Source organism: Gymnodraco acuticeps, unplaced genomic scaffold (genome assembly GCF_902827175.1).
Source record: "Gymnodraco acuticeps unplaced genomic scaffold, fGymAcu1.1, whole genome shotgun sequence".
Classification (NCBI taxonomy): Eukaryota; Metazoa; Chordata; class Actinopteri; order Perciformes; family Bathydraconidae; genus Gymnodraco; species Gymnodraco acuticeps.
In genome coordinates, this window is record NW_022991244.1 from 945,369 (window position 1) to 965,855 (window position 20,487).

The window sequence follows — 20,487 nt, forward strand, 5'->3', positions numbered from 1 at the left end:
CAACAGTATCCCCGGGTGAGGCATTATAACATTGTTAGCGAAGACAGTTACAGGTACCCTAACCCTGGCGTCTACAATCGCCACTTCAAACTAAGGCTTTGTATTTCCAGAGCCATTATCCAACATGATGTCAATGTCAGTGAACAGGCAACATGTCAGCCCTAGAACATGAAATAAAGACAAAAGGGGAAAGAGGCAAAGCAAAGAATGAAGGGGATCAAGCTGAGTTAATGAAGAGGAGAAAAGATGGAGGGAAAGAAGAGGAGTTTTCTGGTGGGCAGTTCTATACACTTCAGTCCACTGGAGCGTTACACACCTTAAAGGGTCATCATGCCCTCGGTTTGACTCTTTCTAGCAGCACTCAGAAAAATGCAAACTGCGTGAAGGAGCTCAGGGAAAGGGGAGAAGGAAGAATAGAAAGGTCGAAACATGTATTCACAAAACAAAGTATACATATGTACGAAAAGTACTTAATGGTTTGACAGAAAAACCAATGCTGCATGCATTATTTCCCTTTCAAATAGTTGTGTAATTAAGCGTAAGTGTATTTACTCTCATCTCAAACTCTTGCTGTGATATCACACAATACCTGACTCATGTTATGCCGTGTAGTCTTCAATAAAAGCGGTGTGGCGGCAGCGCACACAGTCAGACACTTTGCCTGTTATTTGTGGGACGTGCTGTCTTTTACTGCTAATTTGTGAATCTTCTATATGGAAACCTCAGGAAGTTGTTAGGGGGGAAGGCGGCCTTGGAGCAGGTTGCAGTGAGCCAGTGAGCCAGTGAGCTGGTGAGCCAGGGAATAGCTAGTGCCTCCAGCTAGTTAAAATATGAGTGCAGCGGGGGCTCGCTAATGAAAGCGGGGGCCCTGCCCGGGAAGCCAGGGCCGTATATCGCGGTGAGGAGACAGTTCTTAGAATCAGCTGGCCAGCCGTGCCTATAGTTCTGGGGCCACTGTTGATTAACTGTCCAACAGGGAGTCGCTACTACAGCTGGACTATTAATAAAAGATAACCCCCCCTCTTCCCTTCTCCACCTCTTTGATTTCCTCCATGCCTGCAGACAGTCTCCGCCCTCTGGAATTATTTGTATATCATAATCATTTCCTGACACATGGTGCATGTCACACATTGTTTACATGGGGAGGAGGCTGGTGGTGGGGGGGCTCCCAAAAAGTGATATCTCATTCTTAATGCACTTTGCTCCCCTGGGAGACGTCCTGCAGGTATAGCAGATCAATTAGTGACCTCTCCTTAGATGGTGATTTGCAGAGAATGACCTTTCCCTTGAGAGGGGATAATAAAATACAGGGATAAAGATCATTCCTGTTGCACCAAAATTACAAAGCTGGTCGTTGATATTACACAGAAAGGCCATGTAGCATTTCAACGCTAAAAGTTATGATAATTCATTAATGCAACCAAAGGGATATACACTAAGAGCAGTTATAAAAAATACTTAAGTAATAAACATTTCTGTGTTGTTAGAACGTTTAAAAAATAATAAAACATATCAATTTCAAATTTTTAATTTAAATTTCTACTGTAGTTTAGTTAGCATTTTTAAGGTGGAAAGATCACATAAAATAATATTAAAAGAAAATTATAGACTTAGGCCTACTCTTGCACTTGCACGCGCGTACTCGCGTGCACGCCCCCTTCACGGACAGCCATCCAACACACGCACGTGCAAGCAAGCAAACACACACACGCACAGCGAGAGAGAGTATACGGGTAAAAGAGTGTACGGCGCTGCGGGCAATCAAACACAGCCTCCCCGCTATTGCAACGTGAAAACGTGAGGTTAATGGCCTGGATTTAGCACCGTATAGTGAATGAAGCACGTTTACAACCGCCCGGACTAGATGTGTGAATACTCCCGTGCACACTGCCCACATAGGAACACTGCTCCTCCTAATATCACCCTACATAAATTCATGCCGTCGTGACTCCCGATTCGTGACACTCTTATCATGCTTGGATATTCTTGCCCCATAAAACAGAAAATAATGCACGTACTTATTTGGAGAACCAATAAAAAGTCTAACAAAGGATTTAATCTCTTTTTTGGGTGGACACACTTCCCGAAACAACATGCTTAAAGTCTACAGCCTAACGAATAATTGCAGCATGTGCCAACAATTGTACCCATAAAACCTTGCTGGATTTAGGATCCACCATCTCCCCACTGTGTGACAAAATGCAAAGTGACAAAAAGGCAAGGTGTCTCAGGGATGTTGGGTTTTACCCACCTTTGTGCATGCCCGTGAAGCGGTCCTTCAACACAGTGAGCTCGTAGATCTTGCCGAACTCCTCGAAGAGGGGCCGGAGGTCCTTCTCGTCCAGGTTGCGGGGGATCTGACCGATGAAGAGTTTGATGGCATCGTGGTCCTTCATGGGGATGGTGGCCGGGCAGCCCACCGGACTGTGGCTGTGGCTTAATCCGTTCACGAGCCCGTTCGTGTTGGAGACCACACCGTGCACCGAGCCGTCCACCTGCCCGTTGGTTAAAGTTGCCATCTTCAGACCGGCCAGTGAGTTGGGATGGGTACAAACAGCAGCAGTTGGTGATGGTGGAGAATCGTTTAACGTTGAAAAAAATGAAAAGCTGGTGAAAGTCTTGGTCAAAATTTGGTTCCGAGACCAAGCCGTGCCAGAGCCGATTCCACTCTCGTCCGCTCAAAGCCAATATTTACACTGATATGAAAACACATGTAGCATTTGGCGAAGACGCATATCAAAAAGCGCGCAATGCTGTTGGTCCCGGTGGAGGCTTTGATTCCTTATATTTATGTCCTACCCAATAACTCGTTCATTGATTTCATAAAAGAGAGACAGAGAGAAAAGAGAAGGGTGAGGGAGAGGGAGAGAGAGAGACCAAGAGCGTTCACTGTCTATTTACACCCACGTTCCCTCGTCCCAGCTTCTTGGCACCCTTTTATTTTTTTTGCATTGAGGAGTCGGTATGGGTGTCTTCTCGGTTTAAACGGACAGGGCCGGTTCAATGTCTGCCAGAGCAGTAGGGAGGTTTGGAGAAAGGGGCGCTGCTTTAAACTCGGTATATGTCAAAGCCAATGCTCTCTGCCCACCCTTTTCCTATGCCGAAGACAAAATGGTACAATCCACCAAGGGGAGAGGGTCTATAAATAGAGAAATATAGAGAATACGGTCCTTTGTGCTCCTACTCAGAGCAAATAACTACACATGCACGAACTCAATAATTCATGACTTCTTTGTGAATGACACGTATTCGTATTATTTGCAATGACAATGTTCTCCCGACATGTTTCAGTCAAAAATAAACATTCGCTGTTTAAGGAATGTGATGGAAAGGGGGACTGTAGTTTCATTTTGAGCTTGAATCACACTTTATATCCTATTTTAGCCGTTCTTATCTTCGTCAGCAGCGGCAGTGAGAGTCTCTGCAGCCTCACTTCGCTCCGGACGGCGGACAGCTCCGTGGTGCTGAAATGCAGACCCGCAGGATTCACTGAAACACACCGATGCGAGATTCCTCTGACGCTTCCAAATGTCTCGATATTGTTGAAAGCAAACGGCAGGTTTTGCACCGGTGAGATGACGTTTTATTAGCTTATTTGGCAATTTCTGAAGTCTTGTGGATTAGATGTTTTGATATCCAGAAAGGGGAAGTCTGTGAGCACCGCCGAGTGGCGTAGAGAGGGGGCACATCGAAGAGTGGGACACTGACAAAATTCACAAAAGTCCATATGTCGGCAGTTTTTTTACGTTTATTTAAACGATGATTAATCTCACAGAGAGAACACATGATAAACATCTGAGTATCGTTATTTACTCTGTAAATGCACAAAAGATGTCAGAAGCAATTTAAAAAAAGTGGATCAATTCAAATAATATTTGAAAAGACATCCAATAATATCAGTTTCCTCTGAAGTAATATTGAGCTTACTTTGGGCCTTCAGGCATCAACCACACAGGTTTTAATCGAATCGTAAAGGACTAATCTGATCATAGCAGTGTTTGATTTATGAAAATCTAAGTATAAGTGAGTTTGATTACACGAGTGGATTTATACAGAACTAAAGAGCACATTAACGTGTTTGATAAAGTGTGATCGTGCATTCCTGATTAAATAGGTTGAAAAAAAGAAATGCAATCCTGATAGGTTAAACATATCATTATTTTAGCATGATGCTCCAAAACAAAATCCCCTTTAATTTCTGACATTGAACACCGTCTTATTCTCATATAACAGAAATCTGCGTTGCCCCTAATCCCCTGGAAGATACCAAATGGAGTGACATAAGATCTGAACATTCCCTCTCAACAGTTTATATTGACAGCCCGTAACCTCTTTTGGATATAAGATCCAATCTGAGCACTGCCGCCACAACCTCTCAGTTAAAATCATGGACCCTTCCTCTTTATTCCTTCTGGAGTCAGTTCATGTTTATCTCTAATCCCAAAGGACAACTACAATACCTGAGGTCACAGCAATGTGTAAATGATAAGAGTTGTTATATTCCTTTTGAAATCCAGTCTGACAGAAGACATTTAAACTGTCATCAAAGTAAAACGATTCGGTGACAGTGGAGAACTGTCTCTGGAAAACATATAACACAATCCTTGCATTTAAGTATGTGACACCTTGTCTCACAGAAAGACAAGCAAGTTCATCTTCACATATATAAAAACCCCAACACATGTTGATCTCCAGTTTAAAGAACAGAGAGCCTGCATTTCACACATACATATCATCATGTTTATCACCATGCCTCGTATTTAGCTCTAGCTAAAAGTGGTTGCCTATTTAAGATTATTTGCAGTGGTGAAATGAATGACACTTACCCGAGAATTTAAGTAGGTATTGCGATACTTGTACTTGAGTATTTCCATTTTTTGCTGATTCAAGCTTCCACTTCACTCCATATTAGAGACGATTGTTGTACGTTTTGCTCCACTACCTTCATTTGTGAAATGTTTCTGAGTTCTGAGTACTTTTTCCAACAGTGACAATATGTTGTTTTGACATTAGACCAAAGTGTGAGCTCTACAGGCCACAGGTAATGAACCATTCTCCAATGATCGGCAAAATGAACTAGTTGTGCACTCCAGTCATGCTTCAGTGTCTTCAGTCAAACCATGCAGCCTAAAGGCCTCATTGTATAGCTACCACTTCCAAGGCTCATAATGTTGACCTATTTGTTTTCATTTTTGGCTATGAGGCATACCCCCCCCCCCCCCCCCCCCCCCCCCCCCCACTCTACCGAGACATTAGCCAACCATTAAATAACAAAAGCGACACACTCTCACCTCTTTTTGCTCTTCCGCCAGCTAAATGGCCCGGTAATGTCATCCCGTTCTCACGGCATGACCGGGCCCCAGCGGGGTGGGAGTGGAGGAGAGGGGGAGGGTGGGGGGGGGCTGGCTTTTCTTTGGCATGACAACGTGCTCTGCTCTTCAAGCTTTCCCTCGGGGCCACACTCCATTCACCACAGCAGCCTTGCCTGTGCTCACGCCTGACTTACCTCCGGCAATATTTTTTAATACAAGGGTGAAATGGGAGGGCACAAATCATTGTAATTATGTTCAGTGGGTACTGCCGTGATGATTATATAAGGTATGGCTCCACGTTGGTTCCCCCATGGTCTGTTTCGTCACACAACCTTCCTGTGAGCCACTATGAAATGTTTTCAGTGTCGCCCGCAGTGAAATGGCTTCAGGGACCGAGCCCACCGGACTGATAATAATAACACGCAATTAACGAGCAAGACGTGTAACAGAGTGTCTTTTCGTTCCCAAAATGGTACTTATTTTAATCCGATTGGGTATACTCAAATATGACTGTGGAGCTCCTCAGAACATTTGCGCCCAATGTATAGACGTGCTGAGAGCAATTCATAGTTCCAGTATATCAAACCGTTTTCATTTGTATTTGCTCACAGATTGATGCTGTTACATGGTCACATAGAGACTGATCTAGTTTGCAAAGCTCCTTGATGAGATACATCAAGATGGCTCTGCCTCTGTCCATTGTGCTGAATACATTCAGAGCAACCATACGTGTAAGCCTCTGTCCATAGTGCTGAAACATACAGGAAAAAGCTGTGAAATGCACGCCTCTGTCCACCGTGCTGGATTTAATATAGGGCAATACTGACAAGTGTTGCTCTTTATAAGGCAAGACGCCCAGTTAATTCTCAAAACACTTAGAAAGGCTTCAGGCTCAAAAACAGCAAGGACAAGGTGTGGATGGCCATAATGTGGACTCCCTGTATTTCTCTAAATATTCCTCTGAGCTCATCAAAAAGAGGTCAGTGCATTCCTCCCCCCCCCTCCAAATGAACCTTTGCAATCATACAGCAGAAGAGGCCTATTTTGCCCTTGGAATATTGCTCCCTTGCTCGTCATGGCTTCAATTTTCAGTTTCGGCAGTGTAAACGGTTGCAGCAAGGCACATAAATGAAAAGGGAAATGAAATTCTGGGAAGCCAAGTTACACAAATAGATTGATAATCTGCATGGGGCACCTTAAAGAGCTCCGGCGTTTTTCACTATTACCTATTCTGCATAGTAATGTCTTTTCTCACCTCTCCTTCACATGGGACAAAGTTCTAAATCTCCTGCAGCCTTGGGACACCCAGACTGTATATCACCTCCCAGTAATTTAGGAGGAAGAGCGCAAAGGAATGAGGAAATGGCGAGTGCATGAATAAATGCTTAGAAAGTTTAGAGGGACGGGAGGGCAGTAAGGTTCAATTGAACTTGATTAGCATCACTTTGTGAGAGATTGGAAAGGATGTGCCAGGAAAAAAATACTGCACTCATTTCAATGTATACTGCCCTATACAAATACACAGCGTGCTTGGCATTTACTTTACGATTTCACTTATAAGTCGAATTGTATATGTATTTTATGTATAATATGCCGAGGCTTCCATCTAGTTTACATATGAAATAATGTGTGTATGAAAGCATTAATAACAAATGATTTACAAATAGGCAGAAAGCCATGGCAACATAGCTGGTAATTGGAAGACGGAATATTTCTCAATTTCCTGAGGCAAAATGCATTTCATTGGGTCATGTGTGAACAGTCTTACGGCGGAGGTTTGTTGACACTGGGTTGAGAGGCAGGGTATTATCCCCCTTGGGCAAAAACAAACAAAAGCACAAATGCATTCAATAACGCATTAAAACCATTAATGTTATTTGTAAAACATCCTCCCAGCAGATCTATGGACTAAGCAACGTTTGTTTAGTTTAACACACACACACTAATCAAAATGCAGTATATTATGCGATTTATAGAATTAGCACACATGTATAGGCCCATGAAGTATTGCTTCACATATTTCACACATCAAGTATGCAAAGTATCACACTCCAGTGACCAGAAGCAACATACATATCATGTTCAGCAGTTACACAAACCAAGTTGAAATGGCGCTGCACTTCAAGATGTTAACAGAGGTACAATCCATATTTCTCAGAGAAATGGAAATTGTTGCATCGCACATGTCCTGCCCAAAATTCCTAAAGTGAGCACACAGCTGAGCACAAAACAATGACAGGACAATATGCATCTCATTAAAACAAAGCCCGTAGATTTGTGAATTGCACAGCCTCCTGGGGATCTCATTCTGTGGAGCCATGAGGTGTGTCTGTCTCTCGCCCCTGCGGTCATACCTGGGCTACATTGGAAAGGAATTAGTGCTGTGACATTTGACATGGGTGGGCGTCTCTGCCAGCTGCACAGATCAGCCATTCTGACAGCCCCTCTCCTTGACTTTACGCCGTGCTCTGAAAACACAAGCCTCTTGACAAACACCAGCTTCTTGACAACATCACACACACAGCGGCGTGTGCTGTGAACATACAAATAGAGCTTAAGGCGCAGGGATGAACATGCACACATGCTTTCTCACTCAGAAACATGACAGACAATTAGACCAATTTCGCTGCAGTCCCTTTGTGACTATAAAACCGCTTTCTTTTGTCCGATGTTTTGAGGCATCTATAGTCAATCATTCAAGACAGAAAATGTCTCCAATGTCTGGCTTCTGTTTGAATCATGCAGCACCAAAATCCTATTTCCACTACAACAGATCAATTCCACAGAGGGGTCAGGAGGTGAGCTGAACTGTGACCCCTGGCTTTGTTGGCGCACACTGATGATACTCAGAGGGCTTGACCTGGTTGTCAGGGGGATGTGACACTTCCATCTCAGACAGGCAGCCATTTTGGGGCCACAGTTTCTGACTGCACGGTGTCATTAATTGCCCTGGTGAGAAAAGTGGGACTCACAGGGGAGCGAGATAACACCTGGTTCTCTGGTACACCCCTGGGCCAAAAATGTCTGCAGTAAGGATAAGGTGCTGCGTTCGTGTCACTGCATGTGTGAGGATGTGTGTGTGTGTGGATGTGTGTGTGTGAACACTGTGTGCAAGCGCTCACTCATGTGTATGTGTGGGTTATATTTTAGGAGCACTGTAATTCACATGTGATGGGAGCCAGACAAGTGAACAAACCCACATGCGAAAGCAAATAGAGCTTGTTTATTTGCTTTTTCCTGTGACCCAGAAACTCCACGGGCCTTGTCAAACTGAGATTTTATTTACTAGCAGAAAAGTCCTTTTACACACACTCACACACACACACACACACACACACACACACACACACACACACACAACACACACACACAAACACACACACACACACACACACACACACACCACACAACACACACACACACACACACACACACACACACACACACACACACACACACACACACACACACACACACACACACACACACACACACACACACACACACCACACAACACACACACACACACACACACACACACACACGCACAGATGAAACAATGCTGCAGTGACAGGTTTACAGATAAGATGTATACTGTGGGCTGGTTGCCTCTCTGCTGATCCACATGTCCAAAATGTCAAGAGACAGGACAACAATGGACAATCCATCATTGCTTTTCTTGGCAACACTTTACAATAAGTCCCCCTGTTTAGCATTTATGAGCAGCAAACACACATTGAATACATTCTTTGAAACTCAGGTATTTGAAGCAGAGTTAAAAGTTGCACAATGAAGCTCCATTGCATAGAAAAATATCCTATTCTCACTTGATTTATTATCTATTATTATTACTATCTCAGCAAACGTTTATGGTCATTTCAAATCTTCTAGAATACAGCATGATGTCCATTTAGTAGCTCTCTTTTGGGGCATGGCTGCATTGTTATTGGGCACCATGGTGTTGGTTTTGTTTTCGCCTTAACTTGAACCCTTTTACAGTTCATCACATTTGATTGTAACATTTGGGCCGTTTTCTATTTCCAAAAACTAAGCTGATGGCGGCCAAAACGCCAACATTGAGGCTTCATAACTGTCCATAAATCGAATTGTGATGTTCCGGTGACTATAGGTCTCATATATATTATACAATATAAGATTCTATAAGCAATTTTTTTCTCAATGACAGTGTGCTTGTATAAAAACACACTTAAAACCACAGCTGACACCCATTCAGAAGAACTTCAATCTTAAGGAATATAACTTTAAAGTCACGTGTTAATGTTATAATAATGTACCTTATGTTCCATTGATAGCTTTTCTGCTTCCTGAATCTTTCCAGTTGTAACTCACCTGAAACGAACTCCTGAATAACAATGAACCACCAGTTCTGGCAAGTCCAAAGCCCCCATAAAAAACTAGGACTTTTAATTGTTGTTTTTTTCTCAAAGCCTTCCTCTTACAGAAGGCTCTGAGAATTGAGTTTGGCTGAAATTCTTCACAATGCCCTCCCAGTAAACAGTCTAATTATAGTTGCTAAGGGGAAGTGATAGCGAGTATTGACGACGCAGTTAAATCCTGGCACAGAGAAGGAGTCTCTGATTGCAATATAATAATTTGGCATTCGGCGAGACAAAAGCGGTCGCTCAGAAATATGTTTCAAGTCTTAAGACAGAAACAAATGACAACAAAAGAAACAAGTGTGAAATGGAGGTGAGTTGGGTGTATTTTTTCGGGGGCCCTGTTTGCTCCTGAGTGATGTGTCTTATCGGCTGGGAAGAGGAAGTGTGTGTTACATTTTGTGTCTGATAATGACAGATGAATGGAGGCGGACAGACAAAAGGAAGACACAATGATGGAAGGGATTGCCAGATAAACAGACAGGTGGAGCGATGGATAGATGGATCAGTCGTACTGTACTGCCAGCCAGTGAAGTTCCAATGTGCTTATAGGAGTTCGCCTTTCACGGTGCGGGAATGATTGTAGGTGTGTGAGCTCTGTGAATGGAATACCGAGCCTGGATGAACACATTTGAGGTTATTGTTCAACCTCACAAACACACACACGCATCTGCGCATTCTACAGGCTCCCAGTGCGCTGCTGTACGCATGGTTGGTCTTTAGGTTCAATTAGCATGAAAAATGCTTTTCGATGAGATAGAAGGCGATAAATGGGAGAAGCCGGAGAGGGAGGAGGGTTCCTCAAACGGCATGTTTTTCCTAAACCTGTATCCCGCTGCGCCTGTCTTTATTTATAACAATGGTAACAACACAGATTGTTTTGGGAATATGAATCTAAATTCCTCTTTAAGAAAATAAAGAGATATTACCAACACAAATCAATACATAGATAAATACAAATGAAATCATTAGTCGACCCAGAGTCAATTACAAGAATAAAAAGGGCGAAAACACTTCACAAGCAAGTACAAAAGAATCAGTTTGATCATGTATTCAAGTTGAAAAAAGGAAAAAGCTCTCCTCCAGCCTCTCCTTTCCCCCTCCTGCCAAGTAGAGACAAAGTAAATAACACCAATCTTCCCAGTGTGACCCCTCATTTGTGTCTAGCATGCCACTCTGAACTTCAACACCTTTGCCCACGATGTTCTTACTATTCTTTACTCAGCACGTGGACTCAACTTAAACTGTATTTGCGCCAAAGAAGCGTACCAAGTGTAGAAATCCATCAGCCAACAAGTCTGAACAAGGCCGCTGCGCCTGCCCCCGGCTTCTGGCAGACACAAACACGAGGGGGCTTCCTGGAAACAGCTTTTTTTCTTCAGGTATGGAAAGGTCATTAATAATGAATACTAAATCAGCATCTGAAAAAGGTTACCATTTTCAAACGCCACACTCTCTTCCTTGTACCTCTCCCATAGCATTTATTATAGCCTTTTCACTTTCCTTTCACTGTCACCTCTTTTGTCAGTGAAAATATGAGCTACGGCTTTTCTCCGGTTCTGTAGGGGGCAGGAAGGGAGATGAGAGGAAAATGGTGGCATAGTGTGATTCATTCACACACGGATCAAGTGTGATGGCTCTGGGAGTGGTGCTGGGCATGGTTTTCTGGGGCCCGTTGTCATTGTATGAGCTTTTTCATAAAATGTAATGCAGTCCTAAAATCATGGAAAGATATATATATGAAGCTGCAATACAGAAATGTCATAATGGAGATGAGAAAGGAAGAGAGGAAAAAGAGAAGCCAGTCTCTAAATATCTTAGTCAGGAGGTGGATGTACATTATACAGTTTGTGTCTGCTTTTGATAGAGAAAATATGACTCATTCTTTTGATGGCACTTCCACACACATTTGGTCCACATAAAGCACACACACACACACACACACACACACACACACACACACACACACACCACACACACACACACACACACACACACACAACACACACACCACACACACACACAAACACACACACACAACACACACACACACACGCGCACACACACACACACACACACACACACACACACACACACACACACACACACACACACACACACACACACGCATGTATTCATTAAAATGCATACAGATGCGGATACAACACCCGTATTGTGTTGTTGGATAAAGGGAGATGGAAAGAAGTAAGCAGTGTTACAAATAGCCTTTCAGAGAGCCTTGAAGAGTGTGAGTCTTCAAAAAAGCCAGACGGCAGAACACTCTCCCTTCCGCCCCCTTCACTACTTGTACTCAGCTAACATAATAAAAACCATGACATATTTTGCCAGCGTTCATAAACACGTTGAAAGACATCACCCAGCGTTCACTCAAAGTGCTGCACTCTGGAGGAGTGGAGGACTCCTGGAGGACAGTGTGGTGTCATGCTGTGATGCTGTGGCCACATATGTGTGCACCACATGGCTCCCCTGAGGGAACCGTCTGATTGGATATGGGTGTTGGAGCCTATCTGTGAACTCTCCCTTCATCTGGATATAGTAAGCCCACAGGGAAAGACATATCGCAAGGCCTAGGTTCACTGTGCCTTCGCTATCTTTCTTCCAACTCACTCATGCAGCTGACAAGAAGAAAATATGACCAGTACTGTCTTATAAACTGTAGCACTCATGTACTGGCTACACTGAGAGAAAATGAAATCATTTGGAGAGCTGGGCATGTATATATACCAAGTTTGATCATGGGGAAGTTGCTTATAGAGTAAACAGCTGTTGGTAACATTTTCTATTACAAACATGTCCATCATGCATTCTAAACATACTATAATGGGTTAAGAAGGTTGTAGAATTGTAAGCATTCATGAATATTCATAATGTTTTATAACAATAATCATAAGACATTATAAATAATTGTATAATGAGAACCAATTCTTCAAAATTGCTCGTCACTAAAAATGATTATACAAAATAATTAGGGAAGCAAATTATACGCTGTGAAAAACATGAACACTTTTAAAAACATGGGTCTGATATCTAGGTGCCGTGTTTCTTTTAGTATCCTTCGACCACCACACAAACATTTTGGTATGAAAAAACCTTTACAAAGAGGTAAAATACAGTGCTTATGAAAGCATTGCAAATCAGTCAATAAATTCATGCCAATTTGTTGCCATCATGCAGTTTCTCCAAAAAGGTATTGTAGTATACTCAGCTGCATGTTTGTGAAGTAGCATTTAATATTTAGTGGGAAACATTGACTCATTTTTCACTCCTTTTCTGTGTTTTCATTTCGCTCCTATGTTTAAACTGCAAATCCATTCTCTTGATATTTCAAAACGGTCTTCCTGTTCACACTGAACAATGTAACCTTATCAGGTGTTTTCATTTGTGCTGCAGCAGTTGACAATTGCATAGAAAATAGAACAAATAAAAAGGTGGTTGATGGAACGTACATTTAAAATGTTTTGTGATTAATTTATTAATTATTTTGCAGTATATAAAAAGTATTACATACACCCTGAAACCCGCAATACGCTCATTTGAGAAACACTGCTCTAGAGGAGAAGTTCTGATGGTGTGTGTAAGTTGGTGTCTATGTGTGCATATACAGTATGTGTTCCCCTACACCAACACGTGCTTAATGGACACAGGTGTGTGGGCCTGGCTCTCGCTGGGTGACCTCTCCCTTTATGTTCGAACCTCATGTCATGCAGAGGCAGAGACAACACTTCCCAGGGAGGATCGATCTCCTCTACACCGCAGTACTCTGCTCCCCTGTCTCCAACACAAAGGGAATGCACCTGCCTGGAAGTGCGGCTCTGACACAAAGCCTGCAGGGAACCAGATGTCTCTGAGGCGTGTTGGGGAATTGATGCTTCCACTTTCATTCATTTTATCCAACGAGAAAGAAGCTCAGCCCAAATGGATATAGATGGGAAAATTATGCCCGTAAGTGTTTGCTTTGTCCAAAAAGAAACTAGATCATATAAAAACATGCAACAATGCATATGCTGAATGTTTTCAGTTTATGAAAATCATGCATCCATGTAGGAGGTTTTATTTAAATTGATTTGGAGGAAAATAGGGGTACATTTAGCTTATGAGGAGACCCTAACGTCGTTATAAGCTCAGAGTGCAGAATTAGCCATTACAGCCATGTGTTCAGACCACTGCCGTTCATGAATGAGCTGAATCGTTTTGCACAGAACCTGGTGATGAAGAAACACTTCAAGGTAAGACAGCCCACACTGGTACTGTGCATTATGGTTGTTTTATAGATTGCATTGTTCCCAAAGGGGAGATTCGCTCAGAACAAAGACACATTAATACAGAATACATAGTGTGTTATTGTGATGAGAGAGCATTCATTTAATAAATTGTATGAACAGTGGCTCGGGAATGTGATCAATGCTCTGGTGATCAGTTTGACAGGCTGTATGATCTGTGCTTTAAGCCCGCGCTGCACTGCAATACAGCTGCATTGCCCTCTCCCTGAGCTACAGTATGCACAATGAGTGTTATCTGAAGACCCATACCCAACACCTCTAGTAGCTCAAACCAATCGTAGCATATAGCAACTGTAAATAATATATCAACTGTGATACAGAAAGGTCTCAAACATGTATAAACATAAACCCACCTACAAGCAATTTCACAATCACATTTTAATCTGCATGTCTCTTGAGTTCTTCGATCAGAAATGTGCACTTGAATTACAGTAAATGTTAATTACTGATATGTTACTATGTCAGAATCAGAGCATGAGCAGCATTTGATCGTTTTAACTGGTCATGGTAGGGCTTATAGATACTATTATGTAGTTTATTCTAAAACAGGGATTGCATCAAATCATCATACATATTGAAATCATATTTTGGAAAGTAAATCCAGCAGTAGTGTGACTTGAAAATTACAATACTTGAAATGAAGTGTAGTAGAACTTTAAAGTGGTATAACCACCCCGGTCCCTCAGATCCACCTCAGCCGGTTAGCTTTCCATCCCCAAGGCCAAACTCCGGAGCTTCGGGGATAGAGCCTTCTCTGTGGCAGCCCCGAAGCTCTGGAACTCCCTCCCCCAATACCTCCGTGAGTCTGAGTCCCTCACCCTGTTCCAGTCCCGCCTCAAAACCCACCTCTTCAACTCTGTATCCATAAGCCCCCCCCCCTCTCAACCAACTTCCTCCTGACTGCTTTTCTGTTTTGTTTTGTTTCTTTGTTTCTTTTTGGCTTTGTTTTTGTTTTGTTTGTCTACCCTCCCTCCCAAATGTAAAGCGTCTTTGGGTTCAAGAAAAGCGCTATAGAAATAAAATGTATTATCATAAAAGGAAATACTTATTTAGAGTGCGATTACTAGAAAATGGTGCTTAAGTACAGTACTTTAGTGAACATACTTGCTACCACCGGGGAGATTATGAGTATTTGCAGGTTAAGCTAAAGTCCGGGACCTATTTATTAAGTGGCGATAATGTTAACTACGGAGCCTGTGTGCCGCCTACTGTGATAGCTTAGCGCTGTTAAATTAAACAAATGAGGACATTTTTTTTTTTCTCAAATGAAGACTGCTTACGATACGATACGATATACTTTATTGTCCCCGTAAGGAAATTCGTTCTGGGCTCCGTCCAGCAGTTCCGCATACATGTACATAATATACAAACATAGTGGACATTTAAGAGACATACACATATCATCAATCATACACCGTTTGAACAAACACAATACACGCAGACGCACATACTGACAATGGCGACCTATTGCACAACCCTCATGGCCAACATTTAAAAAAAAGTACATTTCATTACATTTGACTTCGACTACATTTCACTTCCTGTCAATGTTAAGAAGTTTAACGGACATTGGTAGGAATGAGTGCTCATAGCGGTTCAGCCTGCTCTTGGGAACCCTGAATCTTCTACCAGAAGGTAGGAGCTGGAATTCTGGGTGGAGTATGTGGGTGGGATCAGACACTATTTTGTTTGCCTGTCTGATAATGGACTGCTCATATATGTTTTGGAGAGATGGGTGTTTTTTTAAAGCCTTCTCCCTTCACTGTTCCCTGGCTTTGTTAAACATGTCGAAAGTTGTCCTTCATCAAACTTTCACTTGTTCCAACACCGTCAGAAACTCTGACAGCTTCAACGACAGAGCGTGCCAATCCTTCTCAAGGATGGACTTGCTTGTTTACTGTGATTTATGGTGATCCAAATTAACACAGAAATGATTTATTGATGTTAAATATCCTTTGACTTTTGAACAAGCCGCCTCATTTTCATAGCCCAAGTAACAAAAAAGGGTCCAGTGAACATGGTCGACCTGAAGGAGCTAGAGATATTCATTAGACATTAATATCATGTTTACCGTAATTCTTCATGTGAAGGTAGAGTTAGGAGAGTTAATGTGGTAATCAACAAAACATCATTAGCTGAATGATGATATGTCTTATGGAATATTTACATCAATCTCCATTATCCTTGTTAAATGAACTGAAACTAAGAAAGCACAGGTATTACGGATCACTTTTTTGATTGAGAAATAATATGATTGACCTTAATCACAGAGAGGTAAACAGACCAAAAGAGAAAACAAGGACAAGGTAGAGACACTCACACACTCACACTCAGCGGTGTCTCTAATCTCCCTCCTTTCCTCACATTTTGGTTTTTAGGAAACACACAGTCGCAAAGTCCTCCATCAGGAATACAGACAAACCAGACAAAGAAACCAGACTCATCACATCAGTTCGATGGGGAAAAGACACTCGCCTCAACTAAAGAATTACTAAAAACTATTCCCCCCATGGTATGAACAACAAATCCTTGTAAACCACCACCAAAAAATGTCTCCTCAGCCGACTGTGTGGTCTCAGGCTGAGTGAGGATTAATGTTCTCCCCATTAATAACATTACAAATGGAATGAACATAATATCCGGGACTACCTCCTGTGAAATGGCCCTCTCTGCCCTCCTAGGGAAGAGCTGTTTTATGTCCAAACTAATCCCCCCCCCCTCCCCCACCCCCTTTCTCTGTTCCAACACATTTCAAATCCAAACGTCAATAGTCATTTCAGCCACAGACAGGGAAGAATGAGAAGTGTGTGTGTGTGTGTGGATGGAAGGGGGGGGGGGCTAGTTGTACCATGACGGACGTGTGGAACAACAAATGAACAATGCCTCAAGCAATATCAAAGGTGTCGATGGGAGGAGATTTGAATGGCGTGGCGGTGGAGACGTTGATTATTACTCATGTCAATTGTTGAGACGATGAGTGCTCTGGGGCATCTGTCTCTCTCACTAGCTGTTTTTCTCGTCATATCCAGGAGTTTCAAGGTAATGAACGCCTTTCGTTCTGTTGCCAGCTGTAATTGAATAATGGGTGATGTACACATGTCGTGCAGCGAGAAAGTCACACAAAGATGCTTTACTTTCTCCGACAAACCCTGGTATACACACATGCAGACAGAAACATCCCAGATCAGATCCAAGGAAACAGTTTTAGCCATTTAAAAGTATTTTTTATCAAATGAAAAAAGCCTCATCAACACTGAATTGATCCTACACGTATTGCCCAATCAGCTCTAGCCTGATATAGCTTGTGCTATTACCTCCATGATTGTACGAAATTCATTTCAATTCATGAATCAGCGACTCCCTTGCACTGGGTGACACATGTTTACATTGGCATATACATGGGCATTTAATCCCACATGATCATGGAGCCACAAATACTCATTAAAGCAACCAATATGTTTGAATCCTTAGCTGGAAATCACCTAAAAAATGGCTACTCTGGATCAACGACAAAAGTAATCGATCACACACTACTGTCCAACTTCCATCTGTGGAAATGTTGCTCTGGTGTTTGTAGGCGCATTATACAGTGTAATGTGTTGTTATCAACTAGTATTGCCAACAGTGGCTAACTTCGCTAGAATGAATGTGTCTAAATTGTTGAACTCTAATGGGGTTAACTCAGGTGGGGCAGGTACAGTACAGTGGGTCTTTTTGAACAAAAAGAGAATCTGTTAAGAGCCCCCTGACACAATCAAGCCCGAATCAGAGAGGCAAGAGAGAACTAAAACAGTTAAGATAAAAACATACAAAGCAAAACTGATTCATAGAGCCGAGGGGACCTGCAGAGATGTGTGATAATTCTCTCTGTCACTATGAGCAACACCTTCTACATTACAGTAGTCATTTGTTCCATTGTTACTAAAATAGTGATTAGAACAGCATGAAACTTGAAACTAGCAGTTTGTAAACCCTTTAGTGTTTCTTATATGTCCCTTACTGAGAAACTCAATACAAGATAATCTTTATAAGACCAATGAGGCAAGCAGACCAAAACTTTAAAAGCCATTTTGAGAGAAAGACAGAGCAAGGCAAGACTATATATAAGATGACAGGCAGAGGAACGGAGGGGAAAAAAACTAAACAGGCAGCGAGAGAAGAAAAAAAGACACATAGACGAACAGCGAGGTGACTGGTAGAACGATTGATACGCCAATGGCATGACGTGGACAGGAAAACAGACTGGCAGATCGAAAGACAGCCAAACATGTACAATAAAATGACAGGTATAAAAAAAACATGCAGAAGGACACAGGGGTAGATAGACAGTGATAGAAGAAAACATACGCTGGTCGACAAGCATAAAAACAGACAGGCAGTCATCAGATCAAGGCAGGCATAGTGAAAACAAAGTGAGTGTCCGACAGCCACACATTAAGACACAATGAGGCTTCTTTAGTGACCAGGTCAGGACCCCAGTGGCACGTGATCAGGAATTTTAGGAAGACTGTAGACTTCCAGATGGAGAGACACACACAGACAAACAAGGAGGAAAAATACAGAGGGGAAGACAGTGTTGGAAAAGGACAGGTGGAGAGCAGACACACATACAGAGGGCCTGTGAAGCAGCAGGCAGGCAGGCAGGGCCAGGAATGAGCCTGGACAGGAGATAAGATTCCTGGGTGACTCTGCCGTGGGCACGGGTCTGCAGAGCACAGCAGCCTGGGGCACAGGGAGGAGTAAGGGGGCGGGGACAGCATTATCAAGCCAGTGCAGGGTTCGGGCTGTCTGGGAATGAGCTGTCTGGGAATCCCACTACTGCCCTTTCTCTGCCGCCATGACCCAGCAGCAGTTGGTGAGACAGAGGGAAGTAAACAGCAGAGAAGCACCAGAAAAAAAGAAAGAACCCTGCAATAGATTTTTATATGTCAGTCTGAGGCCGGATACATGTCTATGTCTGATCCTGTCTACCGATGACTGAGGGACACAATGTTCCTTTATCTTTGTACTCACTGCGTTTGTGTGTAAGTGTGTATGGTTTGACGAGCAGAGAGAAAAAGAGGGGAGTAGAGCAGAAAGCAAGCGACTACACACAAAGAGGTGCAGGAAGTGAACACACTGTATCTTTGATAACGATGGTGCCCTGAGTGTGAGGATGTTTACAAAATATGTCCATGAAGTTAGAGGCAGCTTTTATTTGAATCTGAAATAGCATCTGAACTGAATATACACATGCTGTATATTCATATACATGCTCCTGCCCTTGTACTGTGTGTGAACTATACTGAGAACAATCATGCGTCCTTGCAGTCTGAATAAGTGTCTCCCAGCATGGAGGGGCTGCATGTGTATGTATGTGTCTGTCTTCACAGCAGGATCTGATATACTCTCTATATGTGAGGATCTAAATAACATGCAGCATGCCGCCTCAACAACAGCTCTGCACAAGCGGTGCTGCAACACAACACAGACAAAACGCATATTCACCACCTTTACACAACAAACCTGTCCTCACTCACAATTCTTCAATTATGGCATCTTTGTCAGTGGCCCTACGCATAAAACTATGGCGGACCTCAAGCATCGGGGCTGCCTTATGGCTATGGAAGTCAGGCGATCTAGGATAAACAGGGAAGTTTGTGTACTGTGCAAATCAAACGTCATTGTTGACCTATTTATATTTTAACTTACGCCACATGCTGAACACATGAAACCAACACACCAAGTTACACAACAAATATACTTTTTTTTTTTACCGAAAGCCCAAAGTTAATTTGATTAAATTCACATCTTTAACGACATGTTGTGGTTTATTCGACTACCTCACATGTTTAAAAAAAGTATGCTGGAAGCAATACCAACAATGTTTTGAAGGCCCCTGACACAACAGTGGAACAACTCATACAGTTTGACTATCACAAATGAAATCTGACTTTTAAACTTACAGTATGCCATCATTCTAACCCCTGCAGAAAATGTGTACAGAGAGTCTTCAGGCAGTCTACAGATACCAAAAGACATACCAAATAACTATTTCATTTGTTAGATGTTGGAAATATATGATGCATTTCCAAGATACATTTAAAATAGTTGTGTTCTTGTGAGGAAATCATTAAAGGATGCAGACAGGCTGGTTAGGGATCCTTTCCCCATCCATCTCCCTTTTCCCCACGTCTCAATCTAGCAGTGATAAAGGAGAGCCTCCTGCCAGACACATGGCCAATTACAAATTAGCCAGTTTGTCGGGGGGGAAAATCGTAATCAGGCTTCAAGAGGTGGAGGCCCTTGAAGATTAATTGGAAATGGGCCCCCGGTAAATGTCAATGGCAATCAAGGGTTTGTACAGCTCTGATTGACTCTATACACAGACCCCTCTACCCAGGATAAGCTTTCTCCAGCCGTGACATTGCTGGCATCACTCCCTCACACTCTCCATCTCCAATGAAAGGGAGAGAAGACAGGCACAAAAGAGGCAAG

General features: G+C 42.6%; 1 protein-coding gene across 11 annotated transcripts in view; it reads right to left on the bottom strand.

Annotated features, from left to right (window-relative positions):
* Positions 1–2,941, bottom strand: part of celf4 (CUGBP, Elav-like family member 4) — an 82,740-nt gene extending 79,799 nt beyond the window's left edge. For 9 of the 11 annotated variants that reach the window (XM_034239498.1, XM_034239493.1, XM_034239500.1 and 6 more), the window contains exon 1: positions 2,252–2,941. In XM_034239498.1, the coding sequence (XP_034095389.1) occupies positions 2,252–2,519 (268 nt within the window). In that variant the 5' untranslated portion in view covers positions 2,520–2,941. The remainder of the gene's footprint in view (positions 1–2,251) is intronic. The other 2 variants (XM_034239502.1, XM_034239501.1) reach the window with 1 other exon arrangement.
* Between the last annotated feature and the right edge of the window lie 17,546 nt (positions 2,942–20,487).